The sequence below is a fragment of the Alligator mississippiensis genome, chromosome 1, assembly GCF_030867095.1.
Source record: "Alligator mississippiensis isolate rAllMis1 chromosome 1, rAllMis1, whole genome shotgun sequence".
Taxonomy (NCBI): Eukaryota; Metazoa; Chordata; order Crocodylia; family Alligatoridae; genus Alligator; species Alligator mississippiensis.
This window is the reverse complement of record NC_081824.1, coordinates 198632840-198660193: the sequence shown is the minus strand read 5'-3', so window position 1 is coordinate 198660193 and position 27354 is coordinate 198632840. Positions and strand designations below refer to the sequence as shown.

Genomic DNA, 27354 nt, shown 5'->3' with positions numbered 1-27354 from the left:
GAGACAACTAGGACAAACAAACTCAGGAAGTGGCAGGGAGTTTGAAAACGAGAGGAAATCTATGGCACAGAGAGGAAAGTGAAGAGATTGCACTGATCTGCACAAAGGTCACCTCTAGGTCACAATGTGCCAAGCTTTTGAAAAAAGCTTTATTTGTACTATAATACAAAACTGGCACACACAGCTGGAGATTGCTGCAGAGACTATTCAAATGTTAACATTCTGAATGATAAACAGCCAAAAAAAGTTCTATGTAAGCAAATTGGAACAAACAACTAATCTAAATTTGGTTGCTAGGAGACAGAGGATTTCAGCCAAAATGAGCCCTGCGCCTCAAGAATACTTTATTTCTAATCAAAAAAGTACCTGTAGATGACGCCATGTTGGTGAAGAAACATGAGTGCTGATGTGACCTCTGCAGCATAGAAACGGGATCGAGGCTCGTCAAATTTGCGCGAGCGCTGAATTTGAAACATTAGATCTCCTCCATTTACATATTCCATGACGAAGAAAAGGCGGTCCTGAAATTAATTAAAACAGTGCTATTTAGCTAATTTCTTTCAGCTGTACAAAGGACTGCTTTAAGCTACACATTCAACAACAACAGGATTTGCGTCAAGAAACTAAAGAAACAAGTGCTGCAATTCTGAGGGAAAGCTGACAACCAAAAAGGGCCCATAAAATTAAAAAACAGAAAAGATTGAGACACAAAGGAGTAAAAGAAAGATGATAATAATCAAAATGCAATTAAAAAAATAAGGATATTTTAAACACTGCAATCAATTTTTATATGTTTTAATACATACTGTTTTAACAAGTTTAAAAATAATGACAACAGGACAATGTTGATTCTGTCAGCTGCTGGAGGGATGAACAGTTTGCCAGCTGCCAGCCTGCCTTGTGCTTACTGCTACAGATTATCAACTACTTTATTACTGGAATACTTTTTCTTACAAATTATATCTTCCCAATTCATAGTATAAATAATTTAAATGATTTTCAGAGAAACAAGGATTTCCAATACTAAATGCTGAAAAAATAAGAGTTTAGGCCCTAAATCTAATAGATTAGATACAACATTTTTAAAAATAAGTTCTACCTAGCTGCTTCTGGGCCCTGTCCCTTTAAGGGTAAATTTTTCAAAGCTTTTCTCCACAACAGTTGGGATTAGAAATTTATTTTGTTTAAAATGGTGGTTGAAATTCCCAAGCAATTTCAACCACCCTCGGTGGAATATATTAGTTTACTGCTGTGGCTTTAGAAAAAACACCACATTTTCAGAGACCTTAGAAAAGAGACCTGCTAATACTAAAAAACCAAAGTAGGGTATCCACCTTAAAGACCCCTGTCCTAAAGAGCTCCTACTAGAAACAAACAATTCAGACCAAAACATAAACAAAAAGTATGATATCTACTAGGGCTGTGCAAAGCTTTGGTCCCTGATTCAATTCACTAGAGATTCAGCCCGATTTGGTCACTGAGTCTCCAAATCTGAATCGAATCAGGAGACCCTTTAATCTCTCTGAATCAAATCAGAACCCTCTAAATTGATTCGGAGAGATTCGGATGAGATGATGATCCATTTCCTGGGCTGCTGGGGAGAGCGCAGGGGCTCCCCTATACCCCCCCCCCCAGCTCAGCGACTGGTGCCTCCTGGGTCTGGGGGGCCACCTGGGGACCACCAATGGCTGGTCACTCAGCTGGGAGGGCATGGGAGGCCCCCCAGCATGCTCCCCAGTGGACCCAGAAGTGGACCAGAAGTAGTTCCGGCCCACTTTTGAGTTTGCTGCTGAGTGCGCTGGGGAGCCGCCTGCACTCCTGTGGGACACTCCATCCGTCCCAGCATTGCAACATTCAAGAGCCATGCCTAGTACCTCAAGATATGTAGAAAAAACACTCAAAGCTGTGTCTATGGCTGAATTGCTGATTCTCTGATTCAGCATCAACTCTTCAGATTCAGATTTGGCCGAGTCAAATCGGGGACAGTGGTCTGAAGCAACGAGCTGAATCCCTGTCCCTGATTTGGGCTGAATCTGAATCCAAATTGAATAGGGCCCATTCCACACACCCCTAATATCTACCTATATTTTCCATATTTTTCTGTACTAATACTAAATACTAATTTATTTTAACCCTAAATATTCTCTCAGGCACTTTCACCTTTTCCTTTCATATTAATATATGTCCCGCTCTTAATTTTAAAAAGCCTACTTCTATGTATGATGAATGAAAAGATTACACATCTTTATAGATTACCACTTTTAAATGGACTAGCAGTACAAAGTATAGTTGGTCCAGAAACTCACAAAATGTGATTGTCTTTAATTATCTGTCCAAAAAAAGGCTTAGCACTTAAAAATGTGTTTAACAATAAGTGTGTACACTGATTTAAGCATGTCTGTAAATGCTATCCTGAACTTAGGTGCTTTCTGGAAATGAGACATCAATGCTTGTCTCCTGTACTGATCATAAAAAGAACACATGGAATAAGAAATTCCAAGCAACTTCTTTCCCCACAGCTGAAACATGGGTGTTGGCAGAGTGGTTCAGACTGAAGTCCCCCCGGTCCAGTTTTCTGTATCTGACTGTAACTAGCATCAGAAAATGACTGTCATAGCCCTTGCATGATGGAAAGACTACAGAAGCTATAGCATTACTACTTCTGAAAGGAAAGGTAATATTCTAAAGACGATGAGAGTAGGGTCATGGCCCTTTCCACACTGACTCTCAACTGTTGACTGATTAGCATCCAGAAATCACAAGGAAGGTCCCCAAAAATAATTAGGCTGGCTTAAAAATTGCAAAACATTTCATAGAAATACATCATCACTTTTTATTTGCTTTCTACTATTTTATCCTTGGTTACCTTTGCCAACTTTTCTTCATAATCATGAGAACGAGACATTGCTTTTGAAAAGAAATGAAAGCTGAAATTCTCAGATAGCCCCATGATTCCACAAGCTAAGGCAATAAGAAAAACATCTATTTTTGTCAGATGTGATCAAATGAAGAATCTAGCCACACTGCTCGCTAGTTGTGTTGGGCAATAGTATGTAAACTCTCCAAAAATGAGATGCAGACACCACTTTCCAGCAGGCTCTTGATCAGTGTGTAAGAGGCACCATGCTGGCCTGTATACTTTACTGGGAGGGGAGGGGAGCAGCACAGCAAACGTCCCAACACCTTCCCCAAACCAGGTAATCCTTGGTTTGGGGAAGAGTCAGGAAGCAGCTGTTTCTGCTCCCCTCTCAGACCAGACCAGACTGGGAGGGGAGTATAACAGCATTCACTTTTGCAAGACAAACTTTCTTGCAAGGGAGATCTTCCAAGTTCTTATCTGGAAGATCTCCTAGAAGAGGCATGTTTCCTGCAGGAGAAATCCAGTGAGTGTTTGTACACTTATCATTTCTACTGAGAGAATGACGCTAAGATGTGGGGAGAAGTGGGCATGCTAGAAGGGAGGAATAGGCTGCAATTGGACCTAGACAGGTTACAGGGGTGGGCAGATGAGAACAGGATGGGTTTCAACACTGACAAGTGCAAGGTACTGCACCTGGGGAGGAAGAAACAGTGGCATACCTACAGGCTGGGGAACTCCCTTCTTGTCAGTGCAGAGGCAAAAAAGGATCTTGGAGTCATTATTGACGCCAAAATGAACATGGGTCGACAGTGTGTTCCCCCGAGCACTACCAGGAGTGACTAGAAATAACGGTCACAAGCTGGCAGAGGGTAGATTCAGACTAGACATCAGGAAGCACTACTACACAGTCAGGGCGGCTAGGACCTGGAACCAACTTCCAAGCGAAGTGGTGCTGGCTCCTACCCTGGGAGTCTTTAAGAGGAGGTTAGATGAACACCTTGCTGGGGTCGTTTGACCCCAGTACTTTTTCCTGCCATAGGGGGTCGGACTTGATGATCTGCTCAGATCCCTTCCAACCCTACCAACTATGAAGCTACGAAACTATGAATGGCGATTCTCCCAGGGGAAATAAAACCCTTGTATGTGGCCAGGGCAGATTGGGGGGTAGGGGGAGATGGAGAGGCACAGAGACATCCTCCTTTCAAACTGCACCAGGAACAGCAGAAAGGATTTTTTTTAAGTCCCCAAATCAGGTAAAATTCCTGCCCCCACTCTCAGCATGCCCTCTCTTCTCCTCTGTCCTCAGCAGCACAGGTGCCCTGCTACTGCTGCCATCCCTTGTTGATGTGGGAAGAGGCTCCAGAGCTCATCCTGCCTAACTCAGCCAGGAACAGGAGGAGCACTGGTGCTAGCTGGTGGGTTCCTCCTCTCTGCCTGGTCCCTGGGTGTCCATGCCAACCCAGGAGCAAACCCGCTGCTGCCTTCTGTGAGCCTAGCTGCAGCGACTCTGGAGTCCCTCTCTGCTGTGAAATGAACTGGGGGAGTTATGGTTTGAGAGGACTGTGGTGGAAAAGGCTCCAGAGCTGCTGCAGCAGAGAACGGGAAATGGGAGGGTTTGTCTACCTTGTGCTTATTTCCCAGCTGGCAGGGAACTTCTGCAGGATGGGACAGCAAGGAGGAACCCACTCACTGCTTCTGCTGCTGCTCTCTGCTAAGCCCAGCTGGAGAGGAGCAGGAGCAGCTCTAAAGCCTCTCTCCCCCCCCGCATCAGCCCAGAACAGTAGCAGGGTGGGTGTGCAAGGGGGTGAATGGGAAGGGAAGGAATGTGCTGCTGAGGACAGAGGGGAAGGGAGAGGATGCCAAGAGGTGGGGGGGATTCTAAGTTGATTCGGGGACTTTTAAAAAGTTCCTGCTGCTGCTCCCATGATGCAGTCTGTCTGCCTAGGCTGGGGGACTCTTTAGCCACCCTTGCAGCACTAGCCACTGCTTCCACACCCCGCTTCACAAAATCCTGGATGTGCCCACGTACATGGCCTATGTAATTCGTCTTTACTGGGTGTATCTACACATGCCCCCAACACAGTTGTAACTGTGCAGTCACGTAGTATTTGCTGTTACTGTGCAGTTCCAGTGGCGCACAGGTCATTTCCAACCCTACTGCACAGTAGCGTCAGCATCACAGTTTATGCCTGCCAATGCTATGACACCATAGCAATGAGCTATGTCACCATAGCTCATCACTATGGCAATGTAGTGTCTTATGTAGACACGCCCACTATGGCTTAGATTTTCTGCAGAAACCACCTTCATACAGCTTGTGACTCTCCCTGTTCCCCAAAGTCACTTACCTCGCAGGTCCTAGAAGAACCAATGAAGGAGCCTTTGGGTAGTTTCCAAATGGAAAGCAAATCATAAAGGATGAAAGTAAAAAAAGTAATTGATAGAATGCGACTGTGGTACTCATGGCTTTTTTTTTTCTCACTTGTGGATGTTATTTCTCAGGACAGCTGTGTATTTATCTTTTAATCTACCCATAGTATGAGTTCAGCTTTTATTTTATTGCAGGCCAAAAATTACCAGCTTCTGGATACCAGCTTCTATGTCAAAAGTGCCCTCTTGCAGGTTTGTAGCTACAGCCATTCTCTTTTGATTTCCAGTGTACACCGAGATGGCACCTAACTAATCTGATATAGCAAGTTTAGTATGCATGCCTGGCTACACAAATCTACTGATATTTTTTCCATGACATTTAGGATGGGCTTCTAGTTCTTGGCAGATGCCACTTTTCATAAGCGTTGTTCCCATACTACCTCCAGTCCTGTGTCTGGATTTCTTTTCCTGAGCAACAGGAGGTTGCACAAGTCCAAATTTTTGCACTTTCACATGGACAGAAATAATATTATGACTGAAATTGCCCTACTGCTGAGATAGGATCGATTACTTACATATATACCTATAGATAACTCTAAATATGATTCTTGCATTTCCATGAAATCTGCTTTCTAAATCCAATTATCTCACTATTCTTTTAAAATTTATCTATATAAAAGGAAAATAATCTGGTCAATTTGAAATGGGGAAAAATTTATACTTAAATAAGACAATAGGCAAGGAATTTACAGAATTGTGTACTTATATCCAACTCCGTTAGATAAATCACATTATCTAGTTTTTCTTCCCCCAGTATTTATTTTTTTGCCTTTTAAAGAATTTAATTAAAATCTCTTTGACAGCTTGTAGATTTCTATAGCTAGGGACTTATAACTTGTTTTCTTTTGTTCTTTTCTATTTTTTCTCCTAGAATATATGGAAGAAATTGGCTACACACTAATTGACCTGGCAAGTGCCCATTGATTTCAGTAAAGCCAGGATTTCATCCTAATCAAACACCTCATCATGCAGAAGTAAAGTTCACCTGAGAACAATAACTTGGTTGATATGTCTTCAGAATTTATTTAAGCACTAAAATGAGTGGGTACACTACAGTATCCCACAATATTATGGGACAACCAGGGTCCTGGGACAGGTAATGAGATATTGTTTTATCAATCAATTTTTTTTTAAAACTGATTTGAATTATTTTTGGATTCCATATCCATCCTATTTGAGAAGTATGTTTTGATGAACAAAATACACGTGAAACAGTTCTGGGAATTCAGTAATGATATAAACTGAAATAAGAAGAAAAACCATAAACAAAGCCTGTATAATTAAACCCCTATTGGCATCAGTAAAAAAAATAAGTACAGTACAGTAAGCAAAAATGTTTTCTGAAGTACTCAAATATATTTTCCATAGGTTTTTATTTTCTCAGTCAAAGCTGCTTTTCCATAAACATTTAAAAATTATGGTTGAATGATAATAATAAGCAGAAAAAAAAATCAAAACAGACACTGTGGGTAAGAGGCTTTCAGTGCAAAGAGTATTTCATTAAGACACAAAAAAGTACTTAGTTTTATTCCATGGAATAACAACCTTCCCTGTCCCTGGTTTTAATTACTATCTTTGTGATGACAACAAGCAAACTTGCTTGACCTGACAAGTCTCTCTCTTCCCTCGCCCCCTTCTAACCTCTCATCCTAGTTTTCAGTATACCGACTCTGCCATATATGGGGACTTATTTGGCAACCAGAATATTTGCTGATATGGCTGGTGGTTGGATAATCCTGCCAACCAGATATCAGGTGGCGGAAGAATCCTTTTTAGTAAAGGTGAACTGACTGCAAGCAGAGGAGACAATTCTGTTACCACAAGGAAGTTTTGAGTGGGGAGGCACTCATAGTTTGTCAGCAAACCTCTATAGCACGCAGCAGTCTGCTTAGTCAACAGCACAGACAGGGAGTTAAGTAACCAATGTAGCTGTCAGCCGCCTGATTAATTACTTGCTTCTGTCAGGCCTCTGAACCAACCTTAGTTAGGTGCTAACAGGCAGTGCACAGTGATTCAGAATGAACTATTGGGCATGCCTCATTCATTTGATATGATGCAGTTAATATAGATATTGATAGGCTTTGCCTAACAGTTTGTATGCCATTTGCATGATTTAAATGGCTGCTCATGTTAACCATGGGAAACCTAAGTAGACTGTATTCCCTAAACATCTTACTAATTATCCTCCTCAATGTCACCGAAAGCTTAATGTTGACAAAACCGAACTTAATGTTATTCTTCATCATCTTCTGACTCTGTAACAACTGGCAAGACATCCTCTTTCTCAGTCACTCAAGCTTACTTGTACGCATCTTTTCCCTTACTCCAATCATCCAGCTGTGGTCAAATTCTACTTCTTCATCCTCTTCAACATTTTAAAGATATATCCTTTCTTCTCTCTCTGCATAAAATGTTTATGTCCAAGCCCTCCTCTCCTCCTGTCTTGATTACTATCACCTCTTCCTGTCTAGGAAAAAAAACCATCTACATGTTTATGTTTTTGTTAATATAATAGTATACATGCTGTACTCCTTTCACTTTCTCTGTAAGTGTTTCTTTTTAGATTGGAGTTCCTTGGGGCAGATACAGTGACTGCTTTTTCTTCTTGGAAAACAACATTTGAGGCCATAATGGAATCAACCTAGTTCAACTTTGAGTAGGTGTGACTGATGATCAAGACTTCCTACTAGCAAGACTAGATATCCTTGCCAATCAGTTTTGTTATGATACAGGACTCTCTACAACCTATTAGATGTTTATATACGTGGAATACTACCATTGGTGAGAAATAAAATGCCACATAAATATGGTAGAAACATTTATATGTAGAATGACAGCCTTTGTTGTATTGTTTATGGCCTGAGAAATGATTGCTATGCTTCAAAGAATTATTTATCAAATCAGCCCTTTATCTGACTAATTTGTATTGGTTTGTGGGGTTCCTTTCCACTTAAAATCTCATTAAAAAGTATTAGATTACAGTGTGAAGAAAATGTATCAGCAAATCACAAAGATAAGAGTACAATATTTTCCTTTATTGAGGCTTAGGAGCTGAGAGATCCAACATGTAATGAATCCAGCCTGATTAACCAAAATATCACAAAGCAGAAATAAATCATCCAATCTGTTTTCCCATTTCAAAACTGAGACATGTATCCGTGCTGTGTGTCATGCAGTCTTTTTGTTACCAGCCTTAGTTTCTAGGATCTACCCTCATAACTGTTCAAAGCACAGAAACCAGGAAAGGCATCAAACATATACTTTTCAACTAGAATTTGTAGTTGATAAGACTTATCAGCATTCTCCAAGTAGCATTTTTTCTCCTTGTTTTATGTTTCTCATACAAATGGGTGTGAATAAATTCTTCCTGATTCTTACTAATTCCTTAAACTAAGTTCATTATGTCAATAAAACTCTTTTCTAACAAACAGTCTGAGGAGGTTATACCTGAATCAGATTTCTCCAGAGGCTTGTGAAAAATACAACAATCATAAAGAAAATAACATCACATTAGAAAAAATAGGAATGTCTACTGACGAAAAGCAAATGTAACATTAAAATCTCATTCATTAGCTATATCTTGTGTTCAATGGCAAAGGTGGTTTTGTTTTAAGAAATATTAAATGTGTTATTGACATAAAAGTTGATATATACTTTTATTACACAAGAAGTCAAATAAAAATATCATAACTTTGGCATGCTATGTAAAATGATATTTTATTCAAACCATGAGTGGATGAAATTCCTACCCAAGTAGTACAAAACTGTGATTACTTAACTCTATTTAAACAGGATGCTCAAACAGTTTGTTTAAAATTACCTAAAACTACAGCAACTGTCCCACCCTTTAGAACTTGAATAAACATTTCCTGCTTCTGATTGAAATTGCACAAATACACTGTACCCTTAGTATACAAAACTAAGTGAAAGCCTTAAAGAACCAGAAATATGAAGGAACCAGAATCCCCCATTCAAACATCTCCTCCAACCCCAATGTTGGACAAAGGCCATCTGCAAATGCACACAAGAGAATGTGGGCAAAAGAAATGCAAGGTGTAAAACAGTTACAAAGTTTAAATGTCATATTCATCTTAGGCAGACAAGGTTCCTTGGGTGAATTTGATATCTTTTATTAGACCAACCCAAATGGTTGGAGAATAGTTATTAAGCAAGCTTTCGGGTTCAAAAACCCTTCGTCAGGCTAAGGAAGCTTCAGCAGTTGCTGTGTGCTCTTCCTGGATGGAATGAAAAGTAAAGAAGCCAGGGGCTGGGCTGGGCTGGGCTGGGCTGGGCTGGGGAGTCAGTTGCCAGGCAGATTGTAATGTATCAAAAATCCAATGTCTATGTTTAGTCCCTGATCTCTAGTATCCAGCAGGTTGATGAAATGGAGCTCATAGGCTCGTCTCTGGGAAGCGTTGTGTAAGTTTCCCTTGAGGATCAGGACCGAGAGATTGGAGAGAGAGAGTGGCCCTCCTGTGAGAAATGTGCCCCCACCGGTAATTGGGTGTTTCTGTCTTTGATGGATTTCCGGTGTGCGTTCATTCTGGTGCGCAGTTGTTGTCTGGTCTCTCCTACATATCTTCCATCAGGGCATTTGGTGCATTGGATGAGGTATACTACATTCCTGGAGGTGCAGCTGTAAGATCCTGGGATGCTGATGGCTCTGTTGTGGGGAGTAGTAATAGTGGAGGTGATGGAGATGTGGGGGCAGGTTTTGCATTTCTTGTCATGGCACGGTCTGGATCCTTTTGGTGTGTTCTGGGCTTGAGGAAGTTTGCTTCTGGTGATGAGGTTGGCAAGGTTTGGTGCTTGTCTGAAGGCTAGGATGGGTGGCTCTGGGAAGATCTTTTTAAGAATAGGGTTTTTTTCTAATATGGGTCGCAATTTTTTGAGGATTTTCCGTACAGGTTCAATGGATGGGTGATACGTCATAACCAGCGGTGTGCGATTTGTGGGTGTTTTTCTTCTGTACTGCAGCAGTTCTTCACATGGTATCCAGGTGGCTCTTTCAAACGTGCGATCTACCTCTCTGGAGGAGTGTCCTTGCTGGGTGAAAGCCTTTTTAAGATTGGTGAGGTGGCAATCCCGGGTGTTCTCTTCAGTACAGATGCGGTGGTATCTGAGGGCTTGGCTGTATATCACAGCTTTTTTGGTGTGTTTTGGGTGATTGCTGGTTCTGTGCAGATATGTATGTTTGTCTGTGGGTTTCTTGTATACTGTGGTCTGTATTTTACCCTTCTGGATATGGATCCTTGTGTCTAAAAAGGAGATGTCGGTGCTGGAGTATACTAAAGAAAGTCAGATGGAGGGATGGTGATTGTTGAATTTCTGGTGGAACTCAATCAGAGATTCCAGGTTCTCACTCCAAATGACGAAGATGTCATCGATATATCGTAAGTACAGCAAGGGTTTGATGGTGCAGTTCTTGAGGAAGTCTTCTTCCAGGTGGCTCATAAAAAGGTTGGCATACTGTGGGGCCATTTTAGTGCCCATAGCTGTTCCCATCATCTGGAGGAAGTGTTGATTATTAAAAGTGAAATTGTTGTGTGTGAGGATGAAGTGTATAAGCTCAGTGATATCTTTGGGTCTGTATTCTGGGTTGTAATCTTGTTCCTGTAGCTATGTAAGGCAGGCATGGATGCCATCCTGGTGTGGGATGTTGGTGTATAGGCTGGTAACGTCCATGGTGGCTAGGAGTGTGTTGCTGGGAAGGTGGTCTATGTTTTTAAGTTTCCGTAGCAAGTCTGTGGTGTCTTGGACAAAACTTGCTCTGTGGGTGACAAGTGGTTTTAGGATGGATTCAACAAAACCTGATATTTCCTCAGTTAGGGTCCCATGGTTGGATATGATAGGTCTGCCAGGGTTCCCTTGTTTGTGGATTTTAGGGAGCATGTAAAAAGTCCCTGGGTTAGGTAGCGGGGGGATCAAGGTCTGTAGTTTTTCTTGTAATCTCGGTGGAAATGATTTGATGGTATCGTTGAGTTTTTTGGTGAAAAGGGGAGTAGGATCTTCTTGTAGTTCTTTGTAGATATTCATCTTATTCATTTATTCCTTTATGTTTACATTAACATAATGTTTTGATTATTTTTTATTTAAAAAAATCTAAAATTTTCTTATTTAACACTCCCCCCCCCACAAAATCCCATTTTTCCATGATTAAAATGGAACATCACTGGTGTTTTGTTTTAATCGGAAAAATGATGTGCATCGGGGGGGGGGGGTTAAAATCAGAAAAATTTGGATTTTTTTTATCAGAGAAAACCAGGATCCCTGAACATGAGGTAACAAATGTCATGAGAATTATTTCTGACAACCAATTACGTTAAAGTTCCCTTCAAATTGTTTCAGACCATCACTGCTGGATGTATACTACTACATTTCATTCTTCTCTGCCTGGTGATCAGCTCCTAATAGTCTCCAGTTTGTTTCCCCCTACAGGAAGGACAGTCTACTACCTGAGATACAGACCTGAAAGTCAGAACTCTGACGTTCAGTTCCTTGGCTTTGCCCAAGCTATCAGTTCCCACAAGGGCTGTTGAAAGGATAAGTCCATTATGCTTCTGAGATGTTCAGACACTATAGTGATGGAGGCTAGATCAAATATGGAAACAATATAAGATTCTAAATAGATAACACACAAAAGAGCAATATTTTTAAAACTTCATTGGCTTTAACGCCAGGTGGCAGTGGCTGACCTGTACAGTGGTAAGCAATTAGTGTTCTAAATTGCTGTGTAGCATAAACATTTATTGTTAAACAGCTGTCATTTTCCTTCCAAGCAGTGATGGCATTTTGAAGGATGAAATAATTCCTGTTTACTGTGAAGCATTCTATACATTCAAAAGACCTGTAGGAGTCCAATGTGAAAAGCTTTTTTCCATATATTAGTGTAGGTTATTTATTCCTAATTATTACTGCTATGATTATCACTGTTTGTGAACTGTTTGATGACCTCCTTTGGATTGAATGGTTTTAGGTTTAGTGGACAAGCATCACCTTTACAGGAAGTCTCAGGAATAAATTCAAAAGATTGAATGGACACATAAATTAAAGAAGTCTCATCATTCCCTATTCATAATCCCCCAAAGAATGCATGGAGGAACATAAGAGGTTGAGCTGTCACAGCACAGATTGCACTGATATTGTTGAGTGTGTGCGTGTGCATGTGTGTGTGCGTGTAAGCAGAACACCAGTTTCCAGGGCAGTTCCAGGGAAACCAACACTAAAAGTCCCTGGTGAGAGAGACATGCTAACTGGATAAAGATCCTTACCAAAACAATCATGAAGAGAAAAGCAGTATTCTGTTTGCAATTACTCTTCCCACAATTAACTCATTTTATTTACTGACCCTATTGTGCAACCTGTCAGCACCAGTCAGCAACGGTTCCTCATTTTCCTAACTGTTAAGACTGGAGGTGGGCAAAATACAGCCCGCGAGCCACATCCAGCCTGCCAACTCATTGGATCCAGCCCGCAGGCGAGCACCCACCAATTAATTGCATCTGCCCTGCCGGCAGCTGCACCTGCTGCACTCTGCATGGAGCCAAGTCCTGCCTGCTCCCACCTGGGGCAGCATCTGCTGTGCTCCCAGCCTACTCTGCTGGAGGGCGCCAGCCCTGGCCAACAGGCACAGCTTCTGGGCAGGGCTGCTGCAGCTGCCCAGGGAACTGCTGGGCTGCCCTGGCCTCCAGTGACTGCTCTGCCTGTCCCTGCTGCAGTGCTCCAGGCAGCAGGCAAGGAAGGGAACCTGCAGCCTTGAGGGGAGTGGGGCTCTGCCTGCAGCTCACTCTGGTTCTGCTTGTGCATGGCCAGGCCAGGGAGCATGTGGATGGAGGAGGTGAAGGAGCTTGACTGCTCACAAAGCCCCGCCAGGCAGGCATGGGACAAACAGGTGAGGTGGGAGCAGCAGTAGCATAGGCTTGGTTCAACCCTGCTGGGCAGGCACAGGGACAGGCAGGTGGGGTAGGAGCAGCAGCAGAAGCCAGTGCAAGTGTGATGCAGCACTGCCAAAGTGTGGAACAGAGACCAAGGGTGCCAGGCTTGGCTCCCAGTCCCCCCTCCCCTCTCCTAAGGGATTCTCTTGCTGCCTGCCAGTGGCAGCTGATTTCCTGTCCTTTGCAGCATGCTGGAGACAGGCAGGAAGTGTTGATCCCCCTCCCCCCCTCCTGCAGAGGGGCTGGGCTCAGTCACATCACAAAGAGTGGGCAGGGGGCAAGTGGCAGGGAAGCCCCCACATGCACACACCCAATCCACCCAAACATTAATCACACCCCACACATGCACCCACACCCCCTCACACACCCCACTATACCCACACACACAAACCCAACACTGTCCCACACACCCCACCTCCCACCATACCCACCCCCAACCCCCCACCTTACCCACACCCACTCCCCAAACCTCAACCACACCCCCACACCCCACCATAGCCAGACACACACCCTACACCCACACATATACACACACCCCCTTACACCCTCACTCCGCCACCATACACACACACACACACACATCCAACACTGTCCCACACACTCCACATCCCAATCACAGTATCCAAAAGCCCTCCACACACACACCCCTCCACACACACACACATCCAACAGTCCTACACACCCCACACCTCAACCACCCCCCACATTCCCCCACACACATCCCACACTCCCCCACACACACACCTCAACCACATACTCCCTCAACCACACCCCACAGCATACACCCCACTACCCTGTCACACACAATATACAAGCACCCCGGGCCCGGCAATGGGAGAGACTTCCAGTGGCAAAGGTCACGGATTAGGGGCGGGACTTCTCTCACAAGGTGGCAACCATGGGTAGGGCACCTGTCAAGAGGTGAAGTTACCCTTGTGGCCCTCGATGCCTCACCAAAACTCGTTAAGTGACCCTCCAGCCAAAATAACTGCCCAACCCTGCTTATGACAGGGGGGCAATCTGCCTAAGGGAGTTGTGCAATCTTCTTCAGGGGAGGTTTTCAAGAAGAGGCTGGAATGGTATAAAAACTGTGAATCCTGCAACTGTGTAGTAGGCAGGACTAGACAGCCCTTGAGGTCCATACATAGATAAACAGCCCAGGGAGGTTGTGGTAGGAATAGCAATCAGTATTTCTGAGTGATATCCACAGAATCCTGCAATGTTCTGAGAGGGCATGTGGCAGTGTTCAAAACTAAGACAGTTGCCAATGCAGAAACTTTTTCTTTACATAAGAACATAAGCACTGCCATTTACTGGGTCAGATGATAGGTTCATCTTGCCTAATACCCTGTGTCACACAATGGCAGAGGGTGGATGCTGAAAGGAAGAGTGAATTGGGTATGACCAGGGTTTTTTCCACTTTTCCTCTCTTACTTGCAGTCTCCAGCATTTAAGGTTCACCTGAGCCTAATACAAGGAAATAACAAGACATGAACTGGCCAAAAAAGGCAGTATCGGGGATGAAAGTTAGGTTTTCAAAGTATTTTCAAAGCCTGTAGAAAGGTTCTCATAACCTCTACATTTAATTATTTTAGTTTATTGTGATAAACTAATTAATTAATTATTTTAGTTTATTATTTTAGTTTATTGTATTGTGGCCTTCATGCATATATAAAACCTCGGGAACCAGCAGCGGGAAGGAGAGGAGGCAGCACATGTGTGTCCCGCACGCACGTGTGCCCTGCTTACCAACCAACTGACCGGAGGCGGCGGCGGCAGCAGCAACAACAGAGGAATCGGCAGCGGGGGCAGCAGCAGCTGATCCCCCGAAGGTAAGTGGGGCGGAGGGACCCGGCGCAGCTGAGCCGGATCCGGAGGGGAAGCCCCCCGGGTCCCATATAGCTGAGCCGGTAGGGAGCCGCGCTCCCGAGCCGTGCGGCGCGAACAGAGCGCGCAAACAGGGAGGGCTAGGAAGGGGACTGTCCCCCCAGGCCAGGGGGCACCCCCGGGGCTAACCCTTGGGGGAGCAGGCTCCTGTGGCAGCGGATCCCCCCAGCGGGGGAGCGTAGAGGCAAAACTGCCGGCAGGCACTTCCGGGTAGACCGGGGCGCCTGATTGGCCGTTGGGGCGGGGCGGGTAATTCAAACCGCGGGCTTTAAAGCCACGGAGTGACGTAGTTCCCAGCACTCGGGAACCAGCAGCGGGAAGGAGAGGAGGCAGCACACGTGTGTACCGCACGCACGTGTGCCCTGCTTACCAACCAACTGACCGGAGGCGGCGGCGGCAGCAGCAACAACAGAGGAATCGGCAGCGGGGGCAGCAGCAGCTGATCCCCCGAAGGTAAGTGGGGCGGAGGGACCCGGCCCAGCTGAGCCGGATCCGGAGGGGAAGCCCCCCGGGTCCCATATAGCTGAGCCGGTAGGGAGCTGCGCTCCCGAGCCGCGCAGCGTGAACAGAGCGTGCAAACAGGCGCGCTCTGTAAGAGCACGCCGGCGTTTGCACAGGCATTCGCGCCGGAGGGCGGGCCAGGAGTGGGACTCCTGTAGGGGTAGGGCGTAGACACCGCGCAGGTCTACAAACAGCAGCTTGTAGAATGGTGTCTACGAGGAGTACTGCTAGGGCCTCTGCCCAGGGGGACAAGGCTACCAGGGGCAGGTCTGAGGCCTCCACCCAGACCGAGCCCATGGGGGAGCTGGTGTCCCCCTACCTCCTGGCCTGTGGGGTATCCCCAGCAGGGCCGGGGGGAGCAGAGATTGGGGGCCCCCACACCTGTCCAGCAGGTGCCCGTCTTAGGGCTCTGGAGGCGCAGGTGAGGGAGCTCCGGGAGGAGGTTAGCAGGCTGAGGGGGATCAGGGAGGCGGAGGATGAAATTGATAGTTATTTCCTTTCCCTGCAGGCCCAGGCACCAAAGGAAGAAGCACCCCGGGGAATACCCTCCACAGCAGAGTGGCAGACGGTCACAGCCAGGACCGGAGCAGCACACAGCGAACCGGTACCAGCTTCTCCAGTCCGACTGGTGAACAGGTACGAGGCCCTGGCGGCCCTGCAGGAGATGGAAGGGGAGGAGGACACCCTTGGGCAAGAAGAAACACCACGTTCTTCACACTCCAAACAGATCAAGAGATCCACGATGATCCAGAGGAGGAGGCGACGAGTGCTCGTCATAGGAGACTCCATCCTGAAAGGTACGGAAGGACCCATCTGTCGCCAGGACCCCTCGGCATGAGAGGTATGCTGCCTCCCTGGAGCAAAGATTCGGGATGTGATGGAGGTAATCCAGGCCAGGATCAAGCCCACCGATTATTACCCCATGGTCCTAGTCCATGTGGGTACTAATGATGCGGCCAGGAGAACCCCCGATCACTTGATGGCGGACTACTGTGCTCTGGGCGGCGTGCTGAAGGAGTTCGGTGCCCAGGTGGTTTTCTCTTCCATCCTACCAGTGACCGGACGAGGAAGACGGCAGGAGAACTGCATCAGAGAGACCAACTGGCGGCTTCGGCAGTGGTGTTTCGAGGCAGGCTTCAGCTTCCTGGACAATGACCCGCACATCACGACGAGGGACATGCTCAGCTGGGATGGGCTTCACCTGTCCCCCAAAGGTAAGCGTGTGTTTTCTTCTAGGTTGGCGGATCTCCTCCGGCGGGCTTTAAACTAGGCTCGTCGGGGGGAGGGGAGTACGAGGGCAGGGGAAGCTGTGGACCACCAAACCATGTGGCACCCACAAGGACAGCCCAGCCTGAAGAAGGAGAACATTGGGAACCTGAAAGCCATGGGGAGGCCAGCACTACAGAACAGGTAAGGAACAAGAAGGTAAGAAACAATGGGCCCCATGGGACTGGGAGCGGGGGGGCAGCAAAGGCACCAGTCGCAGGGCTCAAGTGCCTATATACTAATGCTAGGAGCATGGGGAACAAGCAGGATGAACTAGCGCTCCTGCTTGCACTAAACACCTATGACTTAGTGGGGCTAACAGAGACCTGGTGGGATTCATCCCATGACTGGGCGGTACATATTGAGGGCTATAGATTGTATAGAAAGGACAGGTCGGGGAAGAAAGGGGGGGGGTTGCACTTTATGTCAGTGAGCAATACACATCAACCCTCATCAAGACAGAATCCGAGGTTGAGGAAGTAGAAGGATTGTGGGTTAGGCTACATGGGGGGCAAGGAGAAAGGGATTTGGTGGTAGGGGTCTGTTACAGACCCCCACACCAAGGGGAAGAAATAGATGCGGGGCTCCTGAGGCAACTCTCGGAGACCATAAAAGCTAAAGAGGCGGTAGTCATGGGGGACCTAAACTACCCGGACATCTGCTGGGAGACGCAGACAGCAAGGTCCCATCGCTCACGCAGGTTTCTAACCTGTGTACAGGACCTCCACCTGACACAGGAGGTGCATGGTCCCACTAGGGGGAATGCCATACTGGATCTGGTATTGGCAACGGGAGATGACATGATAGGGGACCTCCAGATCGGTAGCTATCTGGGAGACAGTGATCACCTTATAATAGAATTCAACATAAGACGGCGAGTGGGTAAGGTAACTAGTAGGGTGAAAGTGCTAGACTTTAGGAAAGCTGATCTCATTGCACTCAGGCGATTAGTCAAGGAAGCACTGCAGAGTAGGAGTTTTGATGGGATGGGTGCCCAAGAAGGGTGGCTGTGCCTAAAGGAAACGATCCTTTGGGCACAAAGCAAGACGATCCCCGAGCGAGGCAAAAGAGGGAAAGGGGCCAGGAGGCTTCCATGGCTGACCAGAGAAATCCAGGGCAGCCTAAAGGCCAAAAGGGGAGCACATAAAAAGTGGAAACAGGGTGAGATCACTAAAGATGAATATACCTCCTCTGCTCGTGCTTGTAGGGAGGCAGTTAGGCGGGCCAAAGCTACCATGGAGCTGAGGATGGCAACCCAAGTAAAGGACAACAAGAAATTGTTTTTTAGATATATTGGGAGTAAAAGGAAGGCCCAGGGAGGAATAGGACCGCTGCTAAATGGGCAGAAACAATTGGTGACAGATAGGGGGGACAAGGCTGAACTCCTCAATGAGTTCTTTGCCTCAGTGTTCCTAAGCGAGGGGCACGACAAGTCTCTCACTGGGATTGTAGAGAGGCAGCAGCAAGGCACCAGACTTCCATGCGTAGACCCTGAGATGGTGCAGAGTCACTTGGAAGAACTGGATGCCTTTAAGTCGGCAGGCCCGGATGGGCTCCATCCGAGGGTGCTGAAGGCACTGGCCAACGTCATTGCAGAGCCACTGGCAGGAATATTCGAATGCTCGTGGCGCACGGGCCAAGTCCCGGAGGACTGGAAAAGGGCTAACGTGGTCCCCATTTGCAAAAAGGGGAGGAAGGAGGACCCGGGCAACTATAGGCCGGTCAGTCTCACCTCCATCCTTGGTAAAGTATTTGAAAAAATTATCAAGGCTCACATTTGTGAGAGCCCGGCAGGACAAATTATGCTAAGGGGAAACCAGCATGGGTTTGTGGCGGGCAGATCGTGCCTGACCAACCTAGTCTCTTTCTATGACCAGGTTACGAAACGCCTGGACACAGGAGGAGGGGTGGATGTCGTATACTTAGACTTCAGGAAGGCCTTCGATACGGTATCCCACCCCATACTGGTGAACAAGTTAAGAGGCTGTGATGTGGATGACTGCACGGTCCGGTGGGTGGCGAATTGGCTAGAGGGTCGCACCCAAAGAGTCGTGGTAGATGGGTCGGTCTCGACCTGGAAGGGTGTGGGCAGTGGGGTCCCGCAGGGTTCGGTCCTTGGACCGATACTCTTTAATGTCTTCATCAGCGACTTGGACGTGGGAGTGAAATGTACTCTGTCCAAGTTTGCAGATGACACAAAGCTATGGGGAGAAGTGGACACACCGGAGGGCAGGGAACAGCTGCAGGCAGACCTGGATAGGTTGGACAAGTGGGCAGAAAACAACAGGATGCAGTTCAACAAGGAGAAATGCAAAGTGCTGCACCTAGGGAGGAAAAATGTCCAGCACACCTACAGCCTAGGGAATGACCTGCTGGGTGGCACAGAGGTGGAAAGGGATCTTGGAGTCCTAGTGGACTCCAAGATGAACATGAGCCGGCAGTGTGACGAAGCCATCAGAAAAGCCAATGGCACTTTATCGTGCATCAGCAGATGCATGACGAATAGGTCCAGGGAGGTGATACTTCCCCTCTATAGGGTGTTGGTCAGACCGCAGTTGGAGTACTGCGTGCAATTCTGGGTGCCACACTTCAAGAAGGATGCGGATAACCTGGAGAGGGTACAGCGAAGGGCAACTCGTATGGTCAAGGGCCTGCAGACCAAGCCCTACGAGGAGAGACTAGAGAAACTGGACCTTTTCAGCCTCCGCAAGAGAAGCTTGAGAGGCGACCTTGTAGCTGCCTATAAGTTCATCACGGGGGCACAGAAGGGAATTGGTGAGGATTTATTCACCAAGGCGCCCCCGGGGGTTACAAGAAACAATGGCCACAAGCTAGCAGAGAGCAGATTTAGACTGGACATAAGGAAGAACTTCTTCACAGTTCGAGTGGCCAAGGTCTGGAACGGGCTCCCAAGGGAGGTGGTGCTCTCCCCTACCCTGGGGGTCTTCAAGAGGAGGTTAGACGAGTATCTAGCTGGGGTCATCTAGACCCAGCACTCTTTCCTGCTTATGCAGGGGGTCGGACTCGATGATCTATTGAGGTCCCTTCCGACCCTAACATCTATGAATCTATGAATCAAAATAGGATGTGGATATGACTATGTAAGTTGGCGTATCTGCCATTATGTGCTCAGCAGAGAGTCGGGAGGAAACTGGCTATGACACCTTGGTTATCACACACTCTTTATTAAAAGTGCTACAGAATATTTAGGATCTACCCATCTAAGACAGCCAAAAGGTAACCTGGTATAATAGTTTTGCCAAAATCAACACTAATAATAATCCAACAACCTCCTGGGGCTGGGTCCTTCTAAAATACTGACTAAAGTAATAACACCTATTTCTTTGACGATCAATGAAATTGTGCTCATAGTACCAACAAAGGACCCAAATGTTCTTGTGAAGCTTCAGCTGTATTTTAATATTCTCCATCAACTATTCTAAATCAGTGATTGATGTTCTTTAATCAAGCACAATGTTGACACACTAATCTCAATTCTGCAGCCTACAGGATAGGGACCCTGCATTTTGAACTGCTTCACCCTCAGAATTTGCAAGTGATCGCTGTATATGTTTTAAATAGCGGGGAGAACACACCTTGCTCATCTAGGATTGCCAGTGTAAATTACAGGATGCTTTGTATTTTGTCTACTACCTTGAGATAGATGGTTTAGCACACAAGTAACTGTGTCACATTATTACTTTGCTTTTAACTGTACTAACAAATATAGGACTTTATGGTATGTCCAATTTCTAATAAGCCAAGAAAAATAAAACATTTTGTAATTCATTGATGTATCAGTGACTTGGGTCTGCAAAACTCATGGGAAGCATTTCCCTGCAGCTCAGCATCTCCTGATCATAGGAGGAGTCAAACTGTTACTGCCCCCATGCCTTCCCCCTCACTGCCTTGCACAAACAGGGGTCCACCATGCACTATGAAAGGTGTGGGGTCATATTCTCACTGCTCAATTCCCCCTAGGGACAAGTAGGACATAAGTTGCCAAATGCACCTTCAACAGACTTGGGTGATCCTGATCTGGCGAAGGTGTGGGGGCATTTCCTTGCCACTCATCTCTTCCTGGGGACAAGGAGAAGCTGAGCTGCCACTGTCCCCCAGCACCTTCTCCACCCCTACTGGCTTCAGGCAGGAATGCCTGTTCCCTTGCCCTTTCACTAAGATTTATAACACTGCAAATTTCCCATAAATTCATGTCACTAGACATAAATATCCACCCCTTGCCTTAGATTAATTCAAAATAGGACTGGGAGCTATATGTATCATCCCTGTGTCAGCCTAGGCCCATGGTATTTTCCAGGAAGTGATCTGTTACATTAGCTAGCACACAGAAAGTCACAGTAAAACTCCCACTGACTTCAATAGGACCACACTTTTAAAAAGAGGCCAGTCAGTGTATATTAAGTTCCAATATTTTGATTTTCAGATCGTTAAACCAAAAATAAACAACAACAAAAATGTATTCCATTTTGTCCTGATCACTGACTAGTATTGGACTATCTACCTATCTTAGAGTTTTCCTGTGAAGCCCATCACCAAAATATGCAATGATCTGATCCAAACCACATGGTGTTTAATGGAGAAGCTCCTACTGACTTCACCGGGGTTTAGATCAGGATTAAGTGCTTACTACTGCAGTAAACCAAACCTGTTTGTTCTGAACTTGCAATGCATATTTATTTGCTTGATCCCGGCTCTTCTAATGAAAACCAAACCTGCCAAGCACTGAAAAAATCTATAGCTCTCAACTGATAACATTAACCCACAGATAAATGGGTGGTGACTGAACTTTCTGTCCATTGTTTTAATCTTTTAGGGCTCTGTTTCATACTGGGGTTGTGAAAGCTGCATGTACCAGAGCAATGACTCAGGGAAGGACTGGCCTCCTTGGAAGCCTGACTGCACCTTCAACTTGCTGTTTATGAAATAAATACAAGCACCCAGTTGAAGAGACTTCTGTTCTGCTGGTTCGTTACAAAGGGTGTGCAAGGGGGTGCAGTAGGCTTTTTATGGCACTTACACAGAGGCCAATCATTATCTGGATGCTTTACAAAACCAGCATGTTTTCTAGTACCAGTCTTTTCAGAAAGCAAGTCAAGTAGGATAAGTTTTTCAGGCCAATTCTCTAATACCTTCATTTGATGACAGATAAGCTGTGAAAAGGGCCTTCTTATGAAATTCTTTGATCTCCATATTTTCTTTCAGTGCTGTTTGGAAAGTAAAATGGTCTGGTGAGATAATTCTAAAGACCTCTCATTCAATGGCATGACCTACATAACAGAAAATCACACCAAGCCCATGTAGTATTATTATGAAGAAAAAACAATGGTGTGTAAGTACTGCTAGTATTTGTTTATTTTTTATTTCTATAGGAAAAATATGAATGCTGGCTCCCAATCAGAATAAAGTCATTTCTTTTTAAATCAGCTTGAAACCATACACAAGTGACATTTAATCTGTTTCTATAAGCCTTTTGTTGCTAACTACCACTACCTGGAAAGATGAACACTTGGACTTCTCACATGCAGGTTACACGTAAAACAAGATCCCTTAAACTAAGTAAGCTTTTAACTACAAAAACAATACTTATCCATCTTAAAGGATGATCTGCAAGGTATCCAAAGGATAGCCAGGCATCCAAACCAAGCTACTCAAATTCTTCATTATGCTACCAAACTTAAACACACTGTTCAGTGCACCTCTATAGATATGTAAATAAGCATAATTCATACAGATGAAGATCATATGAACCCCTGCATCTATATTTACACATGCACCATTTGTATGGTATGTGCAAACGTAGAGACAAATACAAAGTATGGGTTATGCATAAGCAGATACAGGTGCCTTTTTTTTTGCATCCACCATCTTTTGAATATTTGCTTTGTTCAGAAAATATACACAACCATTTAATGCTCCATTGTTCCATTGCATTTTAAATAAATACTGCTACTAAGATCACCTAGAACCCATCAATCTCAAAAGAACTCTATAAGAGTAGTATAAGAATCATAAAACAAAGTGCTCTCATAGGAAATCTAGCCTTCTAGATGCGTATAAAATGTATGCCAATGTATTTTTTATCACTAAGACTTTGCTACAGAAGCAGCCCTTGTAGCATGGCCTTTTTTAGGAAGACTTTCATCTCAAGTCTGAGCACCTTAGCCTGAAATGGATTCTGTGGAAAAAAAAGCTAAATCTAATTTCTTTTCCAACCATTATCCACATTTGCAGATAAACCACTAGGAAAAAGGTTTTAACAAACCAACTACAACATCACAAATAAGATGTCCTGAGAACTACTAGTGGTTTTCTTGGTGAAGTACTGAAGTCCTGCAGCGATGAAGAACTTTTCAAGTGTAAACCTGCTACTGTATCTGTGTTGTACGTGGCAACCTCTGTGGGGCTTATCTGCATACCCCAACTAGTATTCAGGGCTGCATTGCTGAGAACTGTGTTCCTTATCTGCATATCCCTACTGGTAAAAACCCTTTCTTCTCTGTCCTGGGTAATATTCTTTGGTTCCCAGGTTTGCAGAGTCGTTCTGCTTCCTCTACTTTCAGAAGTCCTCCTGCCCTGCTGTAGAGACCTCCTCTCCTCAGGCTCTCATGGCTAGACTACAGACACTCATTCTATGCAGTTCTATGTGGTTGCCTTGGCCTCAGGAAAAAAAGCTACTGGAGGAAGGGTTTCTATATCCTTGGCTCCAAAATGCTGCATCCGAAAAGCACACCTTTTTATTCTGCCTAACACTTTACTGCTTTGGAATGGTTTATGGCTTATATGGAAGGGCTAGCAACTTCTGTGGATCAAGACTAGAGGTGTTTTGAAATAACAACAACAACAACAACAACAAAACAACATGTACATACAAATAAACCAATACCTAAAATTGGTTAGTACCATTCATATAATACGTTGGGTCATAAAGAAGATTATTCACCTAGTTAACATAAGCATGTGACACTAATGCTGATTTATTTGTTGGGAAAGCAAAAATGTATTCCGCTTAAAATAACCTCTTACTATCTGGGCTTGTAACAGGGCACTGTGGTGCGCCTGCCACTTTTAGGGGAGAAGCTGTGAGAAGCTGCCTGATAGGCGGCTCCTAGGTGGTGTGGGGCTGATTGGAGGCTAACCAGAAGAGGGCCAGGCTGGGGCTAGGTAAGCCCAGTGCCTGAGCCAGTCATGTAGGGTATTTTTACAAGTGTTCCTGATGCAGCGCTGGGCACTTTTAATTAGCGAGCCATGCTAATTAAAAGTGCTTGTGCTCACATGTATCAGCAGCATAGCGCACCTCCATGCCGAGAAAATGGCAGTGGTGCGCTTTGAATTAAAGCACATGAAAGGAGTTCTCTGCAGCAGGGCAGGAGGGATCCTGAATGGCTCAAGAACATAGGGGAAGCAGAATAACTCTTCAGACCTGGGAACCAGAGAATATTACCCAGGGCAGAGAAAGGGTCTTTGCTTCATGTTGATACTATTGCTTAAGTTACAACTCTTAGAGGGTTCCCAGCCCAGAGAAGGGGCTGAACAAGGGAACAGAGCCCCCAGCCTAGGCAGGGGCTGAGAGGTGGAATAGAGGACCCACCAGCCAGAGGGCTGGAGTGGGGAATTAGAGGGTCTATAAGCCCCAAGAGGTACTGTGCGAGGGGCCAGGCATCTGAGGGCCCAGAGAAAGAGAGCAGAGAGGCTCATAGGGTCTGAGAGTCCTGAGAGCAGTTAGGAAAAATGAACATCTGAAGTGCTAACACCCGCAAGGCTTGGGGTATGGTGTAGAGGAGGAATGGAGCCACACAATTTGCCCTTAAGGCTATAGGTGCCCTGCAGGGGCACAGACAGGCTGAGGGGGCCTATACAGTGTAAGGGCTTTGAGAGTAGTGGGGTCTGGGAGAGACTTGTTGATGAGTTGATTGAACTCAGACTCACTCTAAGGCAGTGATCTCCAACCTTTTTAAGCTGGAGATCAGTCTTGGAATTTAAAAGGAACCCAAGATCTATCCCTCCTCCCTCTGCCCAGCAAGTAAGTCTGTGAAGAGGGAAGGGGGGGAGCAGATCAAGGCAGGGGAAGAAAAAATTATTTGGGGATGCTCCCCGCCCAGCAGGTAAGGCTGTGGGGGAAAGGGTGGGGGGAGGGGAAAAAAACCTTGGTGGGGGTGCAGATTGAGGCCCCTGTCCTAGCGCCATTCCCTCTCTCACCGCTGGGGTCTCAATCTGCTCCCCACTGAATGGTGGTGAGGGTGGGAGCAGGGCTGGAACAGGGGCAGGCCCTGCACAGCTGGGACAGGGTGGTGCAGAACTGCGAGTGGCTCATCCGGGGGTGTGGGGTACATGTAGCCTGGGAGGACACAGGGGCTGCATGCCCCCAAAATTCCATGGGGTAGGGCGGGCTGCAGGCTGGGGCCATGCTGCTATTGGGCCAGGTAGTGGTGGCACTGGGAGTGGGGCTATAGGGGTTGCAGCCACCTGAAAATTCACTGTAGCCCCCCCCAACCCTCTCCCAGTGCTGCTGCCACCCACCCCAACCACAGTGTGGCCCCAGCTTCCTCTGGGAACTGTCTAGGACTGCCTCCTAGCCCCAGCCCACAGTGGCAGCCTGCCCTCCCCCTTGCAGATCCAGGGCACATGGCCCCCCATGTCCTTGGGAGGGGGGGGTGGAGAAAGGGCTGGAAGGCAATGCTGGGCTGCTTCCAGTGGAGGCTGGGGCCACGCTGTAGTTGGGCCGGGTGATGTCACCACTGGGAAAGGGTTGGGGGAGGGGCTACAGTGAATTTTTAGGTGGCTGCAGCCCCCCGTAGCCCCGCTCCCAGTGCCACTGCCACCTGGCTTGATAGCACTGCCCAAGCCTCTGCTGGGAACACCCTGGCCCTAACCTACAGCTGCATCCCACCTTGCTGCACTCCACACAATTCTAGGGGCACATGCTGACCTGTGTCCTCCTGGGCTGCATGCCCCCCTTCCCTATGCCCCCCTGGACAAGCCACTCAATACTCCATCCTGCCCCAGCCGGGCTGTGCAGAGCCTGCCCCTGCTCCAGCCCCACTCCCTCACACTGCTGCTGCAGCCACCCGTGTTGCTCCGCATTTGTGGGGGTGAATGTGCCCCCCTGATCTGCACGCAGCAGAGGCAGCTCCCTCTGCAGGCTGGGCTTTGCACCCCAAGCCCTGCTGCAGCTGGTTTGGGAGCAGCCCAACACCACATGTGTCTGGCCAATGGGCAAGCAGGGGACAAGGCTCAGCCCAGGGAGGGACACACATGGTGTCAGACCACTCCTGGGCTAGCTGCGGTGGGGCTCAGGGCACAAAGCCCAGCCCACAGGAGGAGCCACCTCTGCCAAGCACACATAGGGGCCATGTGCCCCTCAGGGCCTCCACCGGGGTGCACACAGTGGCAGGAGCCCCCCCACCCCGTTCCTGGATGAGCCACCCAGGCTCAATCCTCCCACCACCCACCAGGCTGGGGCCCAACTCACCAGGTTGGTTCTGCACTCTGTCCCTCACCATGGGGGCCTCAATCTGGCCCCCTCCCCTTCCCTTTCCCTGCTGACTGACCTGCTGGGCTGGGGGGCCATGCACATGTGCTCAGGTCCCCCAGCCTCAGGCCCCCCAAGATCAACTGCAAGAGGCTCTGGGATCCACCAGTCAATCCCGATCAACCAGTTGGTAACCACAGCTCTAAAGCCCATGGGCAGCCTCCCTTACTTAATCTCAATAACAACAAGGCATAATGGGAAAGCAACTAAGGGAGGGTAACATAGAGACAGAGCTGAGCAGGTGCCATACAGGCACCAGGGGACTTTACAGCTATCCTGTGGCTCAAACCTGCCATAGGGCTTTATAAAAATTACGCTTAAGAATGACCTTAGAGAATTATATCGTATTTGGAACAGTGTGTACATGTACTTAATATAAACTTAATATAAACTTAACAAGCTGAGCTCTACTCCAGAAAAATTATCAAAGATACTCATTGATGCTTTTTATTTAGGGGCATTTGTACATGACACAGGGGTTTAATTTTCCCTAAACTGAAGCGGTGGTTTTTTAAAAGCACTGCTTCAATTCAGGGCAAAGTAAACCCCCGTGTCATGTACACTCATGTTTACTTGGTCCTTACCTGCCTCTCCATCAGCAGGAAGGGGAGAGAAAGCTGCTGGCAGGCAGACCGGTCCCTGAGCTGTGGAGCGGGGCTGGTGCTTCCCTCTGTGGCAGTGGCAGGCCCCCACAGGTGGCACCTGCCTTCAGACACCGGGCTTGGGCAGTCCCAGGGGGCACCACAGCCATGGAGGGAAGCACTGGGCCCCCATGCAGCTCAGGCAGGCAGGCAGGCTCCGGAGGAATAAAAAAAAAGATCAGGCTCGCCTCTTATTTTTTTTTTTCTTTTCTGTGGAGCCTGCCTTCCTGGGCTGCCTACACGGGCTGCCTGCACAGCCCCTGAGCCACATGGAGCCCGGTGCTT

The 27354-nt window shown here is 46.7% G+C and overlaps 1 protein-coding gene across 2 annotated transcripts in view; it reads right to left on the bottom strand.

Moving 5' to 3' along the window:
• PRKCE (protein kinase C epsilon) overlaps positions 1–27354 on the bottom strand; it is a 534211-nt gene that overhangs the window by 101590 nt on the left and 405267 nt on the right. For both annotated transcript variants that reach the window (XM_019485358.2, XM_014610962.3), the window contains exon 11: positions 367–521. In XM_019485358.2, the coding sequence (XP_019340903.1) occupies positions 367–521 (155 nt within the window). The remainder of the gene's footprint in view (positions 1–366; positions 522–27354) is intronic.